This window comes from Alosa sapidissima, chromosome 13 (assembly GCF_018492685.1).
Source record: "Alosa sapidissima isolate fAloSap1 chromosome 13, fAloSap1.pri, whole genome shotgun sequence".
NCBI lineage: Eukaryota > Metazoa > Chordata > Actinopteri > Clupeiformes > Clupeidae > Alosa > Alosa sapidissima.
The window spans coordinates 2794690-2812870 of record NC_055969.1 but is presented as its reverse complement, the minus strand read 5'-3'; the positions used below and the strand labels follow the sequence as shown (position 1 = coordinate 2812870).

At 38.2% G+C, this 18181-nt stretch overlaps 1 protein-coding gene across 1 annotated transcript in view; it reads left to right on the top strand.

The window, feature by feature from the left end:
* The window catches only part of LOC121680977 (E3 ubiquitin-protein ligase UHRF2-like), a 159257-nt gene that overhangs the window by 97769 nt on the left and 43307 nt on the right, over positions 1 to 18181 (top strand). Inside the window, exons 9-10 of the mRNA XM_042060575.1 lie at positions 5319 to 5423; positions 13897 to 14003. Coding sequence (XP_041916509.1) covers positions 5319 to 5423; positions 13897 to 14003 — 212 coding nt within the window. The remainder of the gene's footprint in view (positions 1 to 5318; positions 5424 to 13896; positions 14004 to 18181) is intronic.

Sequence of the window (18181 nt, the reverse complement as noted above, 5' to 3'; positions counted from 1 at the left end):
AATGAGAGTCTTTTCAAGGTATTAAAAGTGTACGTGTGATTACAAATGGAGTGCTGCCGACCACTGGTCATTACATGGCCCAGAATGCCTTCCATGTCTTTACAACAAAACAACACAGTAAAACCTAAATGCCCGTAAACATATGAATTTGCATACTTGTAACATTTTTAATAATACTCTCCCATCATGATATTTAACCCTCTAGGCGCCACGGTCGAGTTTACTCGACAAGATGCGGTACTGAATAAAACGGCCGATTTAGTCAAATAGGGTGTCATATTTCGTTCGACATCCACTCCACTAGATGGCAGACAAGTCATACGTCATCCCCGAGTCGAAAAAACGACATGCTTTAAACAAAACTTTCTAACAGCGCATTGAATCAGTGCGTGAAATACCGGAGCTAGTGTGCGTGTGAGCCACTTTGTCAGAGCGATATTGTCAACGTCAGCGAGTATTTGCATTAGATTATCGTCTAATGGCATCAAAAAGTTTACCTGAAATGAAGTGTTGGGTCTTCTATTCGCGGACCCTGATTCTGAAGGGGAATATCTGCCTTCAGAAAATGACGGTGATTCGTTTAGTGAGGCTTCAGATGCGTCCCTGCCTTGCAATGATGCAGCTGGATAAAGTGAGAGTTTACTCCATAGTTTAGCTTACACCAAGCACAAACGTTGAATTGTTTGCCCAATGTCACTGGTGGGAATAATGTTTCACGGGTTCGGAGTGTTCATCAGGAAGTTAGCAGGGTGTTAGTGGTGTGGCGAACGAGGCTGGAGGTAGCCTAATATCCATAGCGCTAGCTTCTGTCTTCTGAACGTGTGCCTCTCCGCAATCGCGGCGACAGTAACGTGGTGGAGCCTTTGTCTAATGCCACTGGGTATGTTAGACGAGGTCGAAGTGCTCATAGGACAGTTAGGGGGGAACGTAGAGGCAGTGTGGGGAGTCGCAATGAGAATGACAGTAGGCCTAGTCCGAGCTGCGCAAATTCTCTCGACTCGACGCGAGCGCGAGGCAGATCTGGCCATGCTGCTCGCAACAGGAGCAGAGGTGGTGACGCGGGGCAGGAGAGCCATTAGGCCATGCATAGTCTATCACAAGATGATGGGAATGCCGGCCCTGTATGGATAGGATATGGATATGGATAGTCATTATCTCTACAGCAAAAGGCCTGCTACATAAAAAAAAAAATTGTCAGCCATTTATTAGTAATGATTTAGACTGTTGATTATCTATTTCCCTGACCATTTAGGACATGTGTTCTTTTTTGTGTGTTCATGTCCTTGTGATGTGTGTGTCTTTGTCAGCTAAGAAAAAAACATCAACAAAAACAACAAAAAGAAAACAAATACTAACATTGTCTCTTGTCTTGTCTCGTCATCTCACTCCTGATCTGTGCCTTGTCATGGCAAGTGAGCTTTTGAACTAAACAGGTCTTGTCTACTTGTGTTTGTGTGTCATCTGAATAATATATATGTGCCCCATACATGGAATCAGAGTGCCTACTGTATGTAGTAAATGGAAAATCTCTACAGCAAAAGGCCAGCCTACCGCTACATGCATTTGGTTTGTTTCTGCCATTTATTAGTAATGATTTATACAGGTTGTTTACTACTTACTATTTTTCTGAGCATTCAGTATTGTCCAATATAGCATATAGAAGGTGAGGGACATTTTGGGGGAAAAGAAGTGGTGCATTTTATCATTCAAACATGCAACTTTTCATGAAAATTCTATAATCCAAGATGGCCGCCACCATATGACGTCATAATATGCAAATTAGATATAAACATTTAATCTCTACATAAACTTTGGGTCATCCTTAATATTTCTCTAATTTACAGAAAGTCTATCTCTTATCACTTTTAAGATATAGCCTTTTGAAATGAAGATGTCAAAATCGAACGTTTCGAAAAAAAACCTCTGGCGCCTAAAGGGTTAACAATAATGAAAAAATGAATTTGAATATCGTCAATGTGAAAATAACTGTACTACGTCAGCAATAAATAGCTAATGTTCTCCTTACCATTTCAGTTCGTAAGTCCATACTATCCCATGGCTGAGCAAGGATTTCATGATTGGGTAAGGCTGCCCAGAGACATTGTGCATACTTGGAAGGCATTGTGGTAGAAGTACAACTGCAAATGTGAAAGGTGATAGTTACCAAATACCTGTGGGTGGTTTGCCAAATGCTGGAAACTTTTGGAATATTTCTTTTTTTTTTTAGCTTATGCACCCTCACATTGGAGTCCCGAGTTCATATACAAAATTTGGTATCGATATGTGACTGTGTTCCTGAGATATGGACGACTTCCTGTTTCAGAGCTTCGCCGCCGATTTCGTTTGGCTGTGACGGGCAAACGCTTTCGAAAATCAAAAATCCTTCTGGTAACTTTTGTGAGGCTTGGTCCAAGGATAATGTACGTCAAGTTTTGTGGCGTTCGGACCAAATTTGTGACCTGTGAAAATTTAGTTTCACTTTCTGTTCAACCCAATATGGCGGACGAACGACACGCCTAGGCGCTAGAGCTGACAAAAAATTAGGGAGACGGGAATAATAATAAATATAACCGCAAGCGGTGATTTAACGGGGTCCGAGCAAAATGAACGTGAGGTAGCATAGCTTTTTAGTTTACATATGCTTTGATTGTTTGGGCCCAATTGTTCAAAAAAACGTGATTGGATTTTGGTTATCGGATTTCGGCTATCGGATTTCAAATCTTGAAAATGGGTTGTTCAAAGGGAAACAAGGATCCTGAAATTGGATTAGATCACATAATCTATTCTTGGTTTTGATCTGGATAAAACCTTTGTGTTGTTCAAAACTTTTGAGTTGAATTGGAATAAATTTCATCCATAAAATTAGGATTACCCTGTGCTGTGAAGTTATAGTTTGCTAATCTCCACAACCCAATAGTTTTCTAACAATACTCAATTCTAGTGTGCTTACCTCCACAACCCAACAGTATTCTAACAGTACTCTATTCTAGTGTGCTAATCCCCACAACCCAAAAGTATTCTAACAATACTCTATTCTACAGGACTATGCATTTGTCGTGGATAAGATGAAGGGTCTGATAATGGAAGGCAGTGTTTCCCACAGAATTGAATTGTATTTGTGGTGGTAGGTGAAGGGGGGTGGGGGTGGGTTCTGTGTTGGAGTCAATAAGATGAACAGCCTATAATTATACAGTTATACTTGCCTTGCACGACAAGTCCTGACTAGTAGCTGTAACGTTATAGTGTGCTAACCTCCACAACCCAACAGTATTCTAACAGTATTCTATTCTAGTATGCTAACCTCCACAAAGGAACTGTAGGGGGCGATGTGGGTTGAGGTAGACTGAGTGTGTGGTGAGCAGGCAGAGCCTCGGTCAGAAGGCTCAATGGTATGGATTGAGACACGAAGATGGCAGGTTTCGGTGCAACACAAGTGAACTTTATTTGAGTTTCAATTCATCTGTTCTTTTGTTCTTTACTTGTATGTGTGCTGCATCAAAGAGGAAACAAACAGAAAATGGAGCAATCAGTGAAATGGGGTAAATCAGTACAGATCTCAATTCACAACAATAAACTGAAATCATATGGCTATATAAGGTACAACTAAACAATACTTGACATCCCAAGTCAACCAACATCATCTAATCATCTCTCACATGGGACTCCATCACCCCAAACCAACAAACAAAGACCTTAACTTTACACATGATGGCAGAGCTACTCTACAAACTGATAAACATCATAAAAGTCATAGTGAGGGTCATTAAAGTGATGACTTACGTTAACTCAAAGACGCACACAAAGCAGGACACACTGGAGTGCTGGGTTGAGATGAACAAAAGAGTGAACTGAGGGCGAGCACTTTCACCTCAAGGACTTTGTGCAGATTTAAGTGTACATTCGAAAATGAGAAACAATATAATTATATATATATATATATATATAAACTTAGGGAGTCTTTTCACCAACAGTATTCTAACAATACTCTATTGTAGTATGCTAACCACCACAACCCAACAGTATTATAACAGTACTCTATTCTAGTGTGCTAATCTCTACAACCCAATAGTATTCTAACAATACTTGATTCTACAGGACTATTTATTTGTCGTGGATAAGATGAAGGGTTTGATAATGGAAGGTAGTGTTTCCCAGGGAATTGAATTGTATTTGTGGTGGTAGGTGAATGGGGGAGTGGGTTCTGTGTTGGAGTCAATAAGATAAACAGCCTATAATTATACAGTTATACTTGCCTTGCACTACAAGTCCATATTGACAAGTAGCTGTAATGTTATAGTGTGCTAACCTCCACAACCCAACAGCATTCTATTCTAGTATGCTAACCTCCACAACCCAACAGCATTCGAACACTACTGCTTCAAGTGGGATTTGAACTCTCAACCTAAGGCAACTAATGACTGTGTATGTTGATTGCATGATGTCATTCAGGTCTTGTTCAATTGTGTGAATCTTCAATAACCAATAGCATTCGAGCATGAGCCTAAAGCTCTACCAGGGATTTGAACTCTCAACCTAACAAACACCAGCACTAGGCATTATCCCACTGAGCCACTGCCAATCCTAAATAATGGGCAGTCACATTCACATGGTGAAAATGTGTGTTGGCAAACACACAACATCAAGAAAAACTCCAAGCATACATTTGACAATAAAATGAAGGGCTCTCCTAAAAGAGTACACCTAAAAAAAACTGTTTGAAATTCTGGGGCAATTAGACATTTGTAAAGAAGAACACTAAGGGATGACATATAAAAGACAGACTTAATGATGAAGGAAAAATAGTAAACGAAGAAGTTCCCCCTTTATGCCATTGAGTGTCTTGCCATTCTGATTCTTGGAAACTGATGAGTGTGACTGTTGATTGCCTGATGTCATTCAGGTGCTGTTCAATGTGAATATTAAATGAACAGCAGGGATTCGAACTCTCAACCTAAGAAACACCTTTGCAAGCACACTTAATGACCCAGGCCAGACTCGAACCTGGGTCCCAGTGGACACTTTGATCCATATGTGGTATGGTCGCTGTAGCCAGTTGTGCTACAGCGCCCCTCATGAGGTATATATTTCACTCAGAATAAATCTGCTTCCTTTCAAGGTTGGATTTTTCCTCATTGTTTCTTAAGTGAGAATAAGATGAATTGCTAAAAGATTATATTTTTACCTGTTTTCACTTTTTTTCACTTTACCAGTGGTGCTACAAATTGTAGAGTGCATTGCATTTTCTGACATTCATCAATATGACACATTTTGTTGTTGTCTTTTCATGATTTTTTTTGTATACTATTCTCTTTCTGAAGGTGAGTGAGGCTGGTGTGCACAGGCCACATGTTGGTGGTATCCATGGACGGAGTAATGATGGTTCCTATTCACTGGTTCTCGCTGGAGGCTTTGAGGACGAAGTGGTGAGTGATTTTTCTCAGTGTTTTATTCATATTCTCTGATTTTCTCTGGGCTGATATTTTCTAGACATTTATAACTAATGGTCACTGCATCATTATTTTAGGTCTACGTCAAGTTGCTGGAAACAATCATTTTGTATGCTCTCCAAGTCCTCAACACACAACTAAACTCCAAATTATTCTATTAATTCTACGTTATTTTGGTGACAATTTAAAGGAGCTGCATGTAATTTATTTTCTACGATGGCTCAGGCGGCTCAACAAAATACAAAAGCTACAACACAACCGCATAAACTACAACACTTGCAAGTGTCACAAGATCGCAAAAGACAGCGTAACAAAATACATTAGCTACAACATAACAAAAAGCCACAATACATGCAAGTGTCACAACACAACGGATATGAATCCACAACGAAAAATTAATCCAAAACGGAATTCACCTTTCGCTAAGTCCCACCCCCTGGATTTGACTAGAATTGCGATGGTAGCTGTAAGCCCGCCTGTGCAAAATACATCCTAAGAGGCTTTTGGAGCCCATGGGTCTGATTTAGTTTAGAATCCGTCAAAGGACTGTAGTATCTCATGGAGGGACAGAGTAACTTTAGTTGTCTATGTCAAGAACGCATATCGGTTGGACGTTTTTTCCTGAAGAAGTCGATGCTGTTGTGGATGAATGAGTGCTCAGTCCTCGAAGTTGCCACAATGGGAAGGGGATTTCACATGAAGTGCTTGGTAAGTGCTTACAGAGAGGGTTTTTAATGTCTAATGCTAAGTGTTTAAAACAGCAAGGAAGTATGTTAATGTTATCACTAGGATAGAACTAACTTCTTTCAGTAATGTTAAACAGTAAACTGACATGACATTTGTATCAGAGTTTAAGTCCTGTTGTTATTTTTCTTTAATGTTCAAGTAGCCTATGTTGTGCAATTTTTACACGACTAGCTATGTCTTGCAAGCTTGCTAGGGACGGTTAAAGTTAGCTTGCTATCACTAGTTGAATGTAGCCTACAGTGATATCAAGCTAATGCCCTAGCAAGTCATTTACTAACGTTACCTTGGAATTGATAACTAACGTTGTGTTAACTTTAACATACCTTAATGGTACACCACAATTTATAAAGGAACAAAGTTTAAAAAGAAAATCAGATGGATTAGACAAATAATTATTAAGGAGCAACAGGATTTTCTACCAACATTTCCTGTTAAATTAAATATTTCATGCACATATTGAGCTGCACGGCCACCAGATGGTACCATTCCACTGCTTGCTTGCATCCAAATAAGGCCTGAAGTGCTGTGCCATGCCACCATCTGGTGGCCAGGAAATATATAATGTAGCCCATTATATTTATTAGAAAAGAAGCGGCCGTTGAATAATACTGTACTTGTACTTCCTTACCAATTATTCTTCTAATCCATGTGTTATATTGTGTTTTTCTTTTCAAACTTTGTTCCTTTATAAATTGTGGTGTATCATTAAGGTACGTTTTTGAATGTAATTACTCATTAGACATTAGATTCATCATTTGACAACTCATCATTTGACATTAGATTACCATAAATTTTAGCAATGGGCACAGTCTTAGGGGCTGACATTTCTCCACATTGCTTCAGACAATTTCTGTTATTGCTGTATAATATCTGTAGAAACAAAATGTAGTTTATTATCAAAGTGAAATGGTTGCTGGCGTTAGTTTGAGCACATTTTCGAAGAATTGTTTTGATGTGTTTTGACAGCGGTTAGTAAAGATGCTCCTCTTGAATAAATGTGTATTACTCCTGCAGCCATTCACCATTTCGATGTCACTCAGAACAAGGCTATGCATTTAGGTATAAATGTAGGCTAGGCTATATAAATAAATTACCTGTCCAACTTGAACCTATGCAATTCACTTTGTGATGTGTTGCATACAAGCTGGCCTCCCTCCCTCATCTATGAAATGGTTTCTTTGTGATTTGATTTTTGTATTTTATGGTCTGGTTTTTAATTGTGTTGTCATGTTGCAGTTTTACAAGAAACGGATCTCAGTTGTTGCAGCTTTACAACAGAAGCAAGGCCAGCGATCCCAGAGCCAGCTGGAGGCTTTGCCCCGTGAGTGGGACTTCACGTTACAGAAAGAAGCTTTTTTTTTTAACCAGGACACAAGAGGGGGGCGTTGTCTGACGGACGGAGGCACACTTTGTGTGGGTGACTGATATTTGGTTCGATACAATGCTTTGCACTTTTATGCTGAACTTTTAAAAAAGATGTGTTGTCACTGAAAAATAATAACATTAACATATACAAAATTGTATTTTGTCTTGTTTCATGACAGTTGCAATACAGTTGCTGGCTGAATCACTGTGTCTGTCTTAGGTTAGCAAAAGACTGAGACTGCTATCGTGCACCCGGCGCAAGGTGGTGCAAAACGCAACGCAAAGCTTATTCTTATCTTACACTCAATAAAGTGTTGATTTTACGCCATGCGTTCCTGTTGCGCCCAGGGGTGTGGTAATTGTCAACATAAGGTGTAGTCTGGCAAATGATCCAAAAATCACTATCTTACACCCTCTAAAATTCATTATGCCACTGACCAAGAAAAACCTGGCCTATAGCGAAAGGCGCATATACTGTATGTACACACATTCAAACTGCTCCGGTGAAGTGGAGGTGGATGGTCTCCCCACCACAACAGATTGCTGCTCTCTTCCGTTGTGTTGTTGCTTTTGCAATTGTGTTGTGGCTTTTGTATTTCGTTGAGCCGTCTGGGCCACCGTCATTTTCTGTACTCAATCATAAAATGACCATGATATGCCATTAAAGATGAAGTAAACATGTTAACTTGACTTACTGGCCTGTCTTACAATGCTACATCAGTGTTCATTTTGACAGCTAATTTAGATTTATTCTCAGTCTTTAGATGAAAATACTTAATAGTTTTAGTCATATTTTAATCATATATTCTTCATAGTTTTAGTCAACCTTTTGTCATTATTTTTAGTCAAAATGTTTCCTCTCTTTAAACTTGTCCCATATAAAGAAACCTCCACAAATAGGCCTAAAATAACGACTTGCATTATTTGCACTATTTAGGCTACGTCGGAGTTAACGTCTACAGTGCTATGGATCCATTTGTCTTCCACTACAACAAAATATATCTCTCTTTAGAAAGAGACAGCCTATTGAGCTGAAGAGTAACAACAGGTTGATGGACTATCCCTGCGTAGCATTCGAGAATATCCACAAACTCTCGGATGTGCATTAAAACGTATCCTTCAGTAGGCCTAGGCTAGATCAGTTAGCCTGGCCCCGCCCACCTAGATCTTCTTTCAGGGAGATCTAGTCTGGAACACCATAGTTCATAACCGTTTCCCTCAAACAAGAAAAATGTCAGGCCAATCAGCGACAGGAGGGGAAGACGAAACTGAAACTTATTGTGATAAACAGAAGCGGCAACACCTGCAAACGTCAAATATGCAGTTAGAAAAATGCAGAAGGTAGACCCACAGGTAGACCCACATACAATGTTTCCTGACTGTTGGTGCTGTTTATTGTCAGTTTGTAAAGTTTAGGCAAAGTAGGAAGTAATGTTAGGAATCTCTGATCAATGTGATTGGTAATGAGTTTGGGTATTTCCAGGTTATAGATCAGTCAATTGCACAGCACAATGTTTTCCAAACTGACGGTGCTCAAAACAATACAACACAACCGTGTACAGAGCAGGATGAGGACAACCTGAGGTTGTGTGTACTGTATATGTTCAAACTTTTGTTTCACATCACATTGAACTGAGTCTTACCATTCAAGTAGCCAACAGAATGATGGAAATAATAATAATGGCCTACTACAGTACTACTAATAATACTACTACACTGCAAAAAGTGATTGCTTCTACCGTGGAGGTAGAAGTGCAGGTTTTTTCCTAAAACCGGCTGATTTATGCTGTTCTGTCGGAGCATAATGTTTTGGGCCCTCTCTTAGAGCCTGTTATGGTCCAATCAGAGCAGGGCTGTGTGAGAACTGACTCAATCACAGTCTGGTGGGCACTGATGAGTACGAACTGGATGCAGCTTTAAATAATGTTATGTAAATCTGTGCACTTTCAGTCAGAGATTAGGGTTTGCATTATGCCTAAAACACACATGCATACTGAAAATCCTCAAATTTACGGGCCGGGATTCAATTTATAAATAAATGCCGACCCCCAATTGCCTACATTGTTTCTAATGAAAAGTCGTCCTAAACTGGGTCTCCAACACGCCGCTCTCAAGCTACCAGTTGCTTGCCACCCCCTTCTAAGCTTGCCAGAGGCTAGCCTACATTTACACAATTGTTGCCGCAAGGCATTCTAGCATACAAAATTAATAGAAAAGTAAATCATGCATAATTAAAAAAACAAAAAAACAATTTAGGCTACCGTAGGCCTACGGTAGCCTAAATGTGTGCTGTGCTTTCCATTACAGCACAGCACACGTTCAATGAATGAATGAAAGTAGATGCCTTGTCTCACAATAAACAGTGGGTGGAAATGACACTTTCAACTACATAAAACTTAATAGTGAACCATCAGATACCCCCCAGATTTTTAGCACTGTAGACGTTAACTTTATCGCCCATCAGTCCCAACATTTAGCATAATAATCAAACAGTCCAAACGTAAATTAAATCTCAAACCAAACCGAACATCTTCTGCTTTTGATACCCTACGGGTATGACTCTCCAAACGAAACGCATGTCTCACAATAAAAGAGAAGGCAATAAAATGCACTTAGGCTAAGAAATAAAGGCCTGCCTCGAGTACAAGCCAGCCCCAAATAAAGGACTGTGCTTTGCACAGCCTAAGTAAATTAGCCATTAAGACTCCAGCCATAATTTGAGGATTTACAAGTCTGTCTCCTAAACATTCCTCACCCGTTATCCAGACATGCATGAAAACATTCAGCCATAGGTTATTTTGAGAATGATGACTTTCTCTTCAGCATTGTCCTAACCGTTAAAACTAGGCAGATATGACGAGGCATTGCAACAATGTTTACAGAGATACACTGTAAGGTTGGCTGCAAAGATTATGCAGACTGTTACGATTGAATAACACTTGCGCACACACACATATATCTTTTGTACAGTAAATTGCTTTACAATTATCGTCGGGCCCTTGGTCGCCTTCTTTATCGCCCAGTTTGCCTCAGCTTGCCGCCATTCACTCAATCTTTTTGGCCTCTGTGTCCAGTTACATAGTCTGTCTGTTCTTGGTCTTGGATTTTGTGAAATAAATTTCTAAATAAATGCAACTTATAGTCTGGTGCGACTTACATATGTTTTTTTCCTCTTTATGAGGCATTTTTTGACTGATGTAATTTATAGTCTGGAAAATACGGTAAAAACAAGTAAATCTTATCTGCCAATGGATTAAGAAAATGTATCTAAAAATGTAAGATTTAAGACAATTTGTCTTAAATCTTAAATCTCATCTTAAATTAAGGTGAATTTTCTTAATCCATTGGCAGATAAATTTGCTTGTTTTTTATGTGTCTTAATTTAAGATGATTTTGACTTAATTTAAGTCAAATAACCTTACAAGAAAGCTCAAATTAAGTATCATTATACTGAAAACAATACTAACTAGCTTTTTATCTTAATATAAGATTATAACACTTGGTAAGATATCACTTTTTGCAGTGTACCACTACTACTACTACTACTACTACTACTACTACTAATAATAATAATAATAATATAGAATATTAATAATAAAATAATAATACATATTAATAAATATAGTTGCTAGCGACAATGAATGGGGTCCAATAATTTTTAGAGCATGGGGATACTGGGTGACTTGGCATTGAGAATATAGAATTGTGGAAAAATTGAGGAATAACTAAGCTTTCTATTTGGCTTGATAGATCTCGGGACACTGTCAACTTTAAAAGTAGATATTGGGTCAAAAAAGGTTGGTCACCCCTGGTTCATGGTCTTCATTGAGTTCTTCACCGTGCAGAATGCAGAAAGAGATTAATGTTTACGTTCAAGTTTATGAGCTTGCAACCTCCCTTACACCGATCTTATTACTGTATGTACTGTTCACTGCTGCTCCTCCTTTACAAATATCACTCCCTCCTTTCTTAATTCGTAAGGATGTTCACAAGATAGAAAATATGTAACTAATGTGGCCTATTTTACAACCTAATGTAGCCTATTTGAGGCAGCAAAGCAATTTTTTAAAGAACTAGGCCTAACAGTCGATATTGCATAGAACTTAAATTAACGTTGAATTTTACATATAGTAGTAGCGTTAGTCAACTTATTATGTCTTGCAGCTAAACAAAGTTAGGCTGTGTAACATGTAACATCTTTTTGAAATGAAAACTATTGGTCATAACCTGTTTTAATAAAAAAACTATTTTCATTACATTCACTTTACTCTCATATTATTGTTGAGATTTTCCAGAATATAACATATATGTCACTTTTGCATAGATATTTTTAGTTAGATAAAATACTTTAAAAATGTAGCAGACTGCTACTAGTGTCTGAAAGGTCCGGGACCTCAAATAGTTAGGATGCAATTCATGAAAATTGGGCACAGCACATGATTGGCTCAATGGATTCACATGTCAACATTTTGCCGCGGAAGGGGTGTGATTTGCGTAGACAACTGCCATATTGCCGTTACAAACTAAGCTCATGCATTTCTATGGAGGATTTTTGAGTACTGTGTCTCCTCATTAGAAAGTCTCTGGTTTAAGTATGAATTGTTTTTTTTGTGTTATTTGACTAAAATGTAATATTGATCCTTAACATGGTGAAAAGCCTATGTTAGCCATGTACTGTAACTTTTCACTGTGGCATAGTTCTGAATTTGTGTTTATTTAAGGCCTCAACAATGGTCCTTTTGCAACATGTGATTTTTGCCAAAAATCAAAAACTTATCCAGAAGTGCCCAATTTTTATGATTTTTCACATATTCCTTCCCAGCTAAAAGGGTTAAGTGCTGTTCAGAAATGTAGTGGAGACAACCTAAGCCCCCTGAGAATCTTGAGAATACCCTGTTCATAAAATATATTTAAAACAAAAGAACACGGCAAAAAGTATAAGGTGATGATGATGAGTATGATTAGTAGTAGTAGTAATTGTGGTTAAAAAGGTGTTTGTTTTGTAGAATATGGTTGTGTTGTGTTTATGTTTACCTTTATTAATTAAAAAAAGTAGATACTTCCAACCAACATTATTCATTATGGGGGGAATTCTCCCATGTGCATAAGGGTGCGTAAGTAAAAAAAAAAAAAACGTGTAACTACGCGCATTTCACTGCGAATTCTCCCCTTCGGTTAAACCTGTCATTTACGTGCGATAGAGGGAGTAACCCCAAAATCTGGGTGTTTCTTATGTATACAACTCTTGCAAGCACAAATTAACATTACAGTATCAAATTTGGTGCTTAATATGATCCAGCTTCATGTTTTCCCCCATTACAGTGTCACACGGTGGCATATTTCCCATTACCTTATCCATGAGGCTACATTGTTAAATAGTGAAAACCCTGTTATTATCACCCACCTTGGATGTTGGAGCTTACAGACTGTGCATCTTCAGTTTTAACTTGACATGAAGTCATAATCCCATAGCCTACATTCAAATCTGTCAATTTCTTTCCAATTTGACTGAAGTCATCCATACATTTGCACAGACGTTGGCAGGCCTCGGCTGGTATTGTTATGCCAGTCTCTACTGTATTCGAAACTGCAGGTGTCAGTCTACAACTTTGTTAACATAGATACATAGATATTATGAGAAGCAGCTTCCATTGAAACTTTCTTTCTTAACAGTGAGTTTTTAAATTATGGATTTACACACCTTAAGCACGTCTTGACTTTTTATAAACAAACCTCAAAGCAAAAGTGAAATTTTGTGAAGTCAATTTTTTGTTAGGCTATGTGATGACACACCATTTTACTGTAGGCCTTCGCTATTCAGTTCACCATGCTTACGTTTTCATATCAACCTAAATTAACGAGGTGGTGGATCAGTCTAGTTCTCTCACACCTCTTTCATAAGGCTGCCTTGATTTCGAACTTGCGCGCTGTGGGTGTGACAGAAGTGGGAATAGGAGAATACACGTAATACAGAAGTGCGTAAAAAAAAAAGCTTACGTGCGAATGGGAAAATTCCCCCCATATATGAAGTAAAATAATGTGTTTTGCTTTGTGCAGTACCGTGTGTAGATAAAATCACCTGTCAACAGTACGCTACTCAGATTGCTTTAGCACATTGTATAGTGTTGCTAAAAAGGGTAATGTTCAAATGATGAAATGCCTATGTCCAAATGTAAGACATTTTTTGCACAATCAAGCTTTCAGCATACATTTACAGGAAGCAGAATAGAGGGAATTTATTTAACAACACCTTCATTGTGTAGCATATGAACTCTCAGCTTTAACCCCTCTCATTTTGAACTCTCACCTAACCTATATCCCCATTCTGTTTATTCAGGACAGGGGTGATGAGTTTACTTACACGGGTAGTGGGGGTCGGGACCTTTCTGGAAACAAGCGAATTGGCGAGCATTGTTTTGACCAAACACTTACACACATGAACAGGTATTAAAGCTCCACCTTATTTCTCTCCCTGTGTCAAAGATGTATGAAGTAGATTAACTGGTATACAGTGGCTTGGGAAAGTATGTATACACCTGAAAGTCATCACTTTTCATTTGGTTTAGGAAAGGTACATTTTTTCAGTATTTGTATGGCACACTTGTGCTGTACTATATTTCTAAAGGTTAAAAAGAGTATTTATCTACTGAAAAACTAAAATAGCCTGCAATACACATTTTATTTTCCAAGTAATTTCAGTAGAACTGTAGTTGGGTATTGTTGTTTGATTTATTTTTACTTAATCAAAACAACACAACTGCAGTTGAATTGATATTACTTGAAATACACAATTAAATTACATTACTTTTTAATGTTTTTAAAATGGAAATATAGCGTTTTGGAACCAATCTCTTCATATAACTCTATACATCAGCCCCAATGTTACAAAATGTACAAAATCAAGTCTTCTGAAATGAGACAGTATCAGCTTTGCACATTGTTCTGAACTGTTTTTGGCTCATTCTTCTTGGTAGTTTATAGGGATCAGCTTGTCAATGGGATGGTGTTCTTGAAGCTACTCCTGTGTTGCTTTAGCCTTGTGCCTTGGGTAACAGTCCAGTTGGTAGGTAGTTTTGTTGTAATATTGAATAATGATTGAATAAAATAAAATAATTAATGATTGATTAAAATAAGATTGATGTTGATTTTATTTGCATCCATTCTCCCGTCAATTCTAAAAATGTTTCCAGTCTCTATTTCAGTGGATTTGGCTTCATGGAGCACAAACACACACACACTCTATTTTGGTTACATATGACCATAAGGACTTGTTATGGTGTATCTTGTTCAATTTGCACACATGCTTTATTATGGATAATTGGCTTATTTTGCCACCCTCCAACAGAGCCCAGTTTCTTTAGCCACTTCCTGACTGACGGGCCAAAGCTGGGTAAATTATCGCTTACCATTGATAACTTTTGGTGCTTAATGGTGCCTCCACAGGGCTTCCTCAGGGCTATTGTTCCCAGATTTCTGACCTCACCTTTACCCTCCGGCCAACCTGTACTTAGTGGTGCTTGAGCAACACTTGCTCAAATGAACATAACATGAATGTAAAGGGAGGTTCATAATTAACACTATTTTTTTAGCCAGCCAAGGTTCCCTTTTGAGTCAGTGATATTTTTTGTTTTGAATATGAACGATTAGCATGCTAGCCATGGTCCTCTCCCAGTTATTTCTTGGTTACGGGAACGTTCCTTGAAGGTTGGTTTAGCCCTAATTTGCCAGGAAAGCTTTTCTGATGGAAATATAACATTAGTTTACGGTTACTACTTGTTTACAGAATGTTCTCCTAACGTGTAGATTATGAGACCTTTTACAGAATGTTCCCATTTGGTTGCATTAACATTCCCCACACCATCTTAATAATAATAATAATTAAAAAAAACAACCCTACATTAACAACTTAATGATAATATTAACAGCATTGCTTAAATGTAGCATGTAGCATGTTTCTAATAAGATAACCTCTACCACCAACTTTTTAATGAAATTAGCACAACATTAACATACGTTACTTACAAAGATTCTTACTTACAACTAGGGTTGCAAAATTCCGAGAATTTTCAAAGTTGGAAACTTTCCATGGGAATTAACGGGAATATATGGGAATTAACAGGAATAAACGGGAATTAATGGGAATAAACTGGGAATTTGTTATATGGCAAGTTAGTCTATAACAGGGAACTTAAATGTAGTGGACAAAACCCCATCTTGCAGCATAATATTAGTTAAAACAACCTGATTTAATGCAATTTCAGTTAATGCAATTTCAGTTCAGTTCAGTTTCAGTGAGTGGTGTGGTCTATCTTGGGCAGTTCAGTGTTGCTAGTTTAGCACGCTAGTAAACAATAGGCAGAGAATGGGATTCCCGCAAGCATGCTAGCTAGCTTTGTATGCTAAGCTAAGCGAAAATAGGAACATACAAATCATATTGCTGATTACGAAACAAAATGTTAATGTTTGTATATGAAACAGTTCGTAGTTAATTCCCGTAAATTCCCATTAATTCACATAATTTTCTTTAATTCCATTAAAGTTTCCAATTTGGAATATTTCCAAAATTCCCCAGCTTAACTTCCCATGGTAAGTTTCCGGAAATTTTCCGCCCCTTTGCAACCCTACTTACAAGTAGATTTTTACTTACTCAAGTAGATTCAGAGATACCAGCAGCGCTCCTGTTTACCTCTCTTTCTGTTAGTTAAGGTTAGTTGAACGTTCTGTGTTTTCTGGGCTACTGTAAACCAAGGCTACCATCACTACTAACAAATCTGGGCTGACATTGCTATATGAACTGCCTAGGTGTTTTAAACTAGATCCAGGTTACTTGTTAAACATGTTGCTGAATTAACTTCTTAAACACCACATAAAGGAATAGAGGAGTCTACCTGGTGAATGATAGTTTATTTGTGTATTAGCTTTACTAACTTTACTAGCTTTACTATAATGGGCAAGTAAATGTTTTTAATTCTGGTGGTGTAAAGCCCAGGCCATTATCACCTGCACGCTTGAATATTGTCTCGACTCAGCCTGGCTCAATAGTGGGATTGCGGCTATTAACTGTTAAGATTTTGGACTCCCATGGTGTGTTCCATTTGCACTCATAGGTTGTAATTCCCAAGCTATGAGTTGGAAGTTTTAATTGGAGTTGGGATTCAAACCTGGCAAGTCAAAGGAACCTCATCAACCCTCAGTTTGAATTCTCAAGATGGTTGTTTCCATCGCCAGTAAATGGAAGCTCTAGAAATGTACTGTTTTTTAGCAGTTCAGTTTTTAAAGGGACACCAGGCAACATTTTCGTGTTAATTACTCATCTTCGTAAATCGGTATATGGTTAAATGACTCATTACAGGGCGAATGAAGACTCTCTCGCCCGCCCCTACTGCCTGTAGGAAGAATATCCCGCTTGCAAGTTCAGTGTATCCTACCCGCCGATCGAAGCAGGATGAATTACATCCTGCATCCACAGCACAGAGGCAGGCTAACTAAACGCTAGTGATTGTTGCAAACGTGTGTATAATGGCAGAGCCGGCGAAAAAGCAGCGAAAACCCTTGATGGAAGATGCAAAGAAAAGGAAAAGAGCTTCAGACCAAGCGAAGGGGGAGTTTCGTAGAGAAAAAGCATCAGGCTTGCCTGGTGTCCCTTTAATCGTAAACACAATAGTAGAGGTTGACCGATATAGGTTTTTCTAAAGCCGATGCCGATATTTAGAAATCAGGGTCAGTCGATGGCCGATGTATGATGCCACTTTCTTTTTGGCCGATATTTACCCTTTTCTTCCCTCTATTTGCAGGATAAAGGTGCTCTAAGTGATATTGCGCAGTTTGTTTTTTTCACATACAGCAAATGTCTCCTCACCATCTGCTAGCTGCCTGTCCCCTCAATATTACACTCAATGTATTAACTTAATAGGCTAGTAGTAGTAAGGCTCAAATCATTTTAACTACAGTGCATACGGAAAGTATTCACAGCGCTTCACTTTTTCCACATTTTGTTATGTTACAGCCTTATTCCAAAATTCTATACATAATATCCCATAATGACAACTTTAAAAAGTTTGTTTGAGATTTTTGCAAATTTATTAAAAAATAAAAAACGAAGAAATCACTTGTACATAAGTATTCACAGCCTTTGTAATCTACAGCTTAATTGGAGTCCACCTGTGGTACATAAACTATGCAATTAACATTTCAGTTTTCATTTCATTTAGTTATGCTTAATGTTAACCTGTTGAGGAGTGAATTCTTTTCCTGGCTACTTCTAGAATTCTACGCAAAACGTTCTGTAGTTTCAGTGTTCTTTATACAGTCGATGGGAAAAATCCCTGAGGGTAATTGTCGCATCATAGTACGAAACTCTCGGATTGCGAAAGTTCTATTCACATATACTGTATGTGACCGTACTCTTCAACAGGTTTTTTAATACCTTATACTGTATTGCTTTTGGAAACATAATAGTACTACAGAAGAAATGCTCAGTATAACAATACCTAGTGGTAAAATACTACTGGCATAGCATGGGCCGCATAAGAACCCATTCCGTTTTTGAGCCGATCTGAATTACAGGGCTGATCCACAAATTTAGTTTATCTTTTGCTAACATTAAGCATTTGACCTTGGTT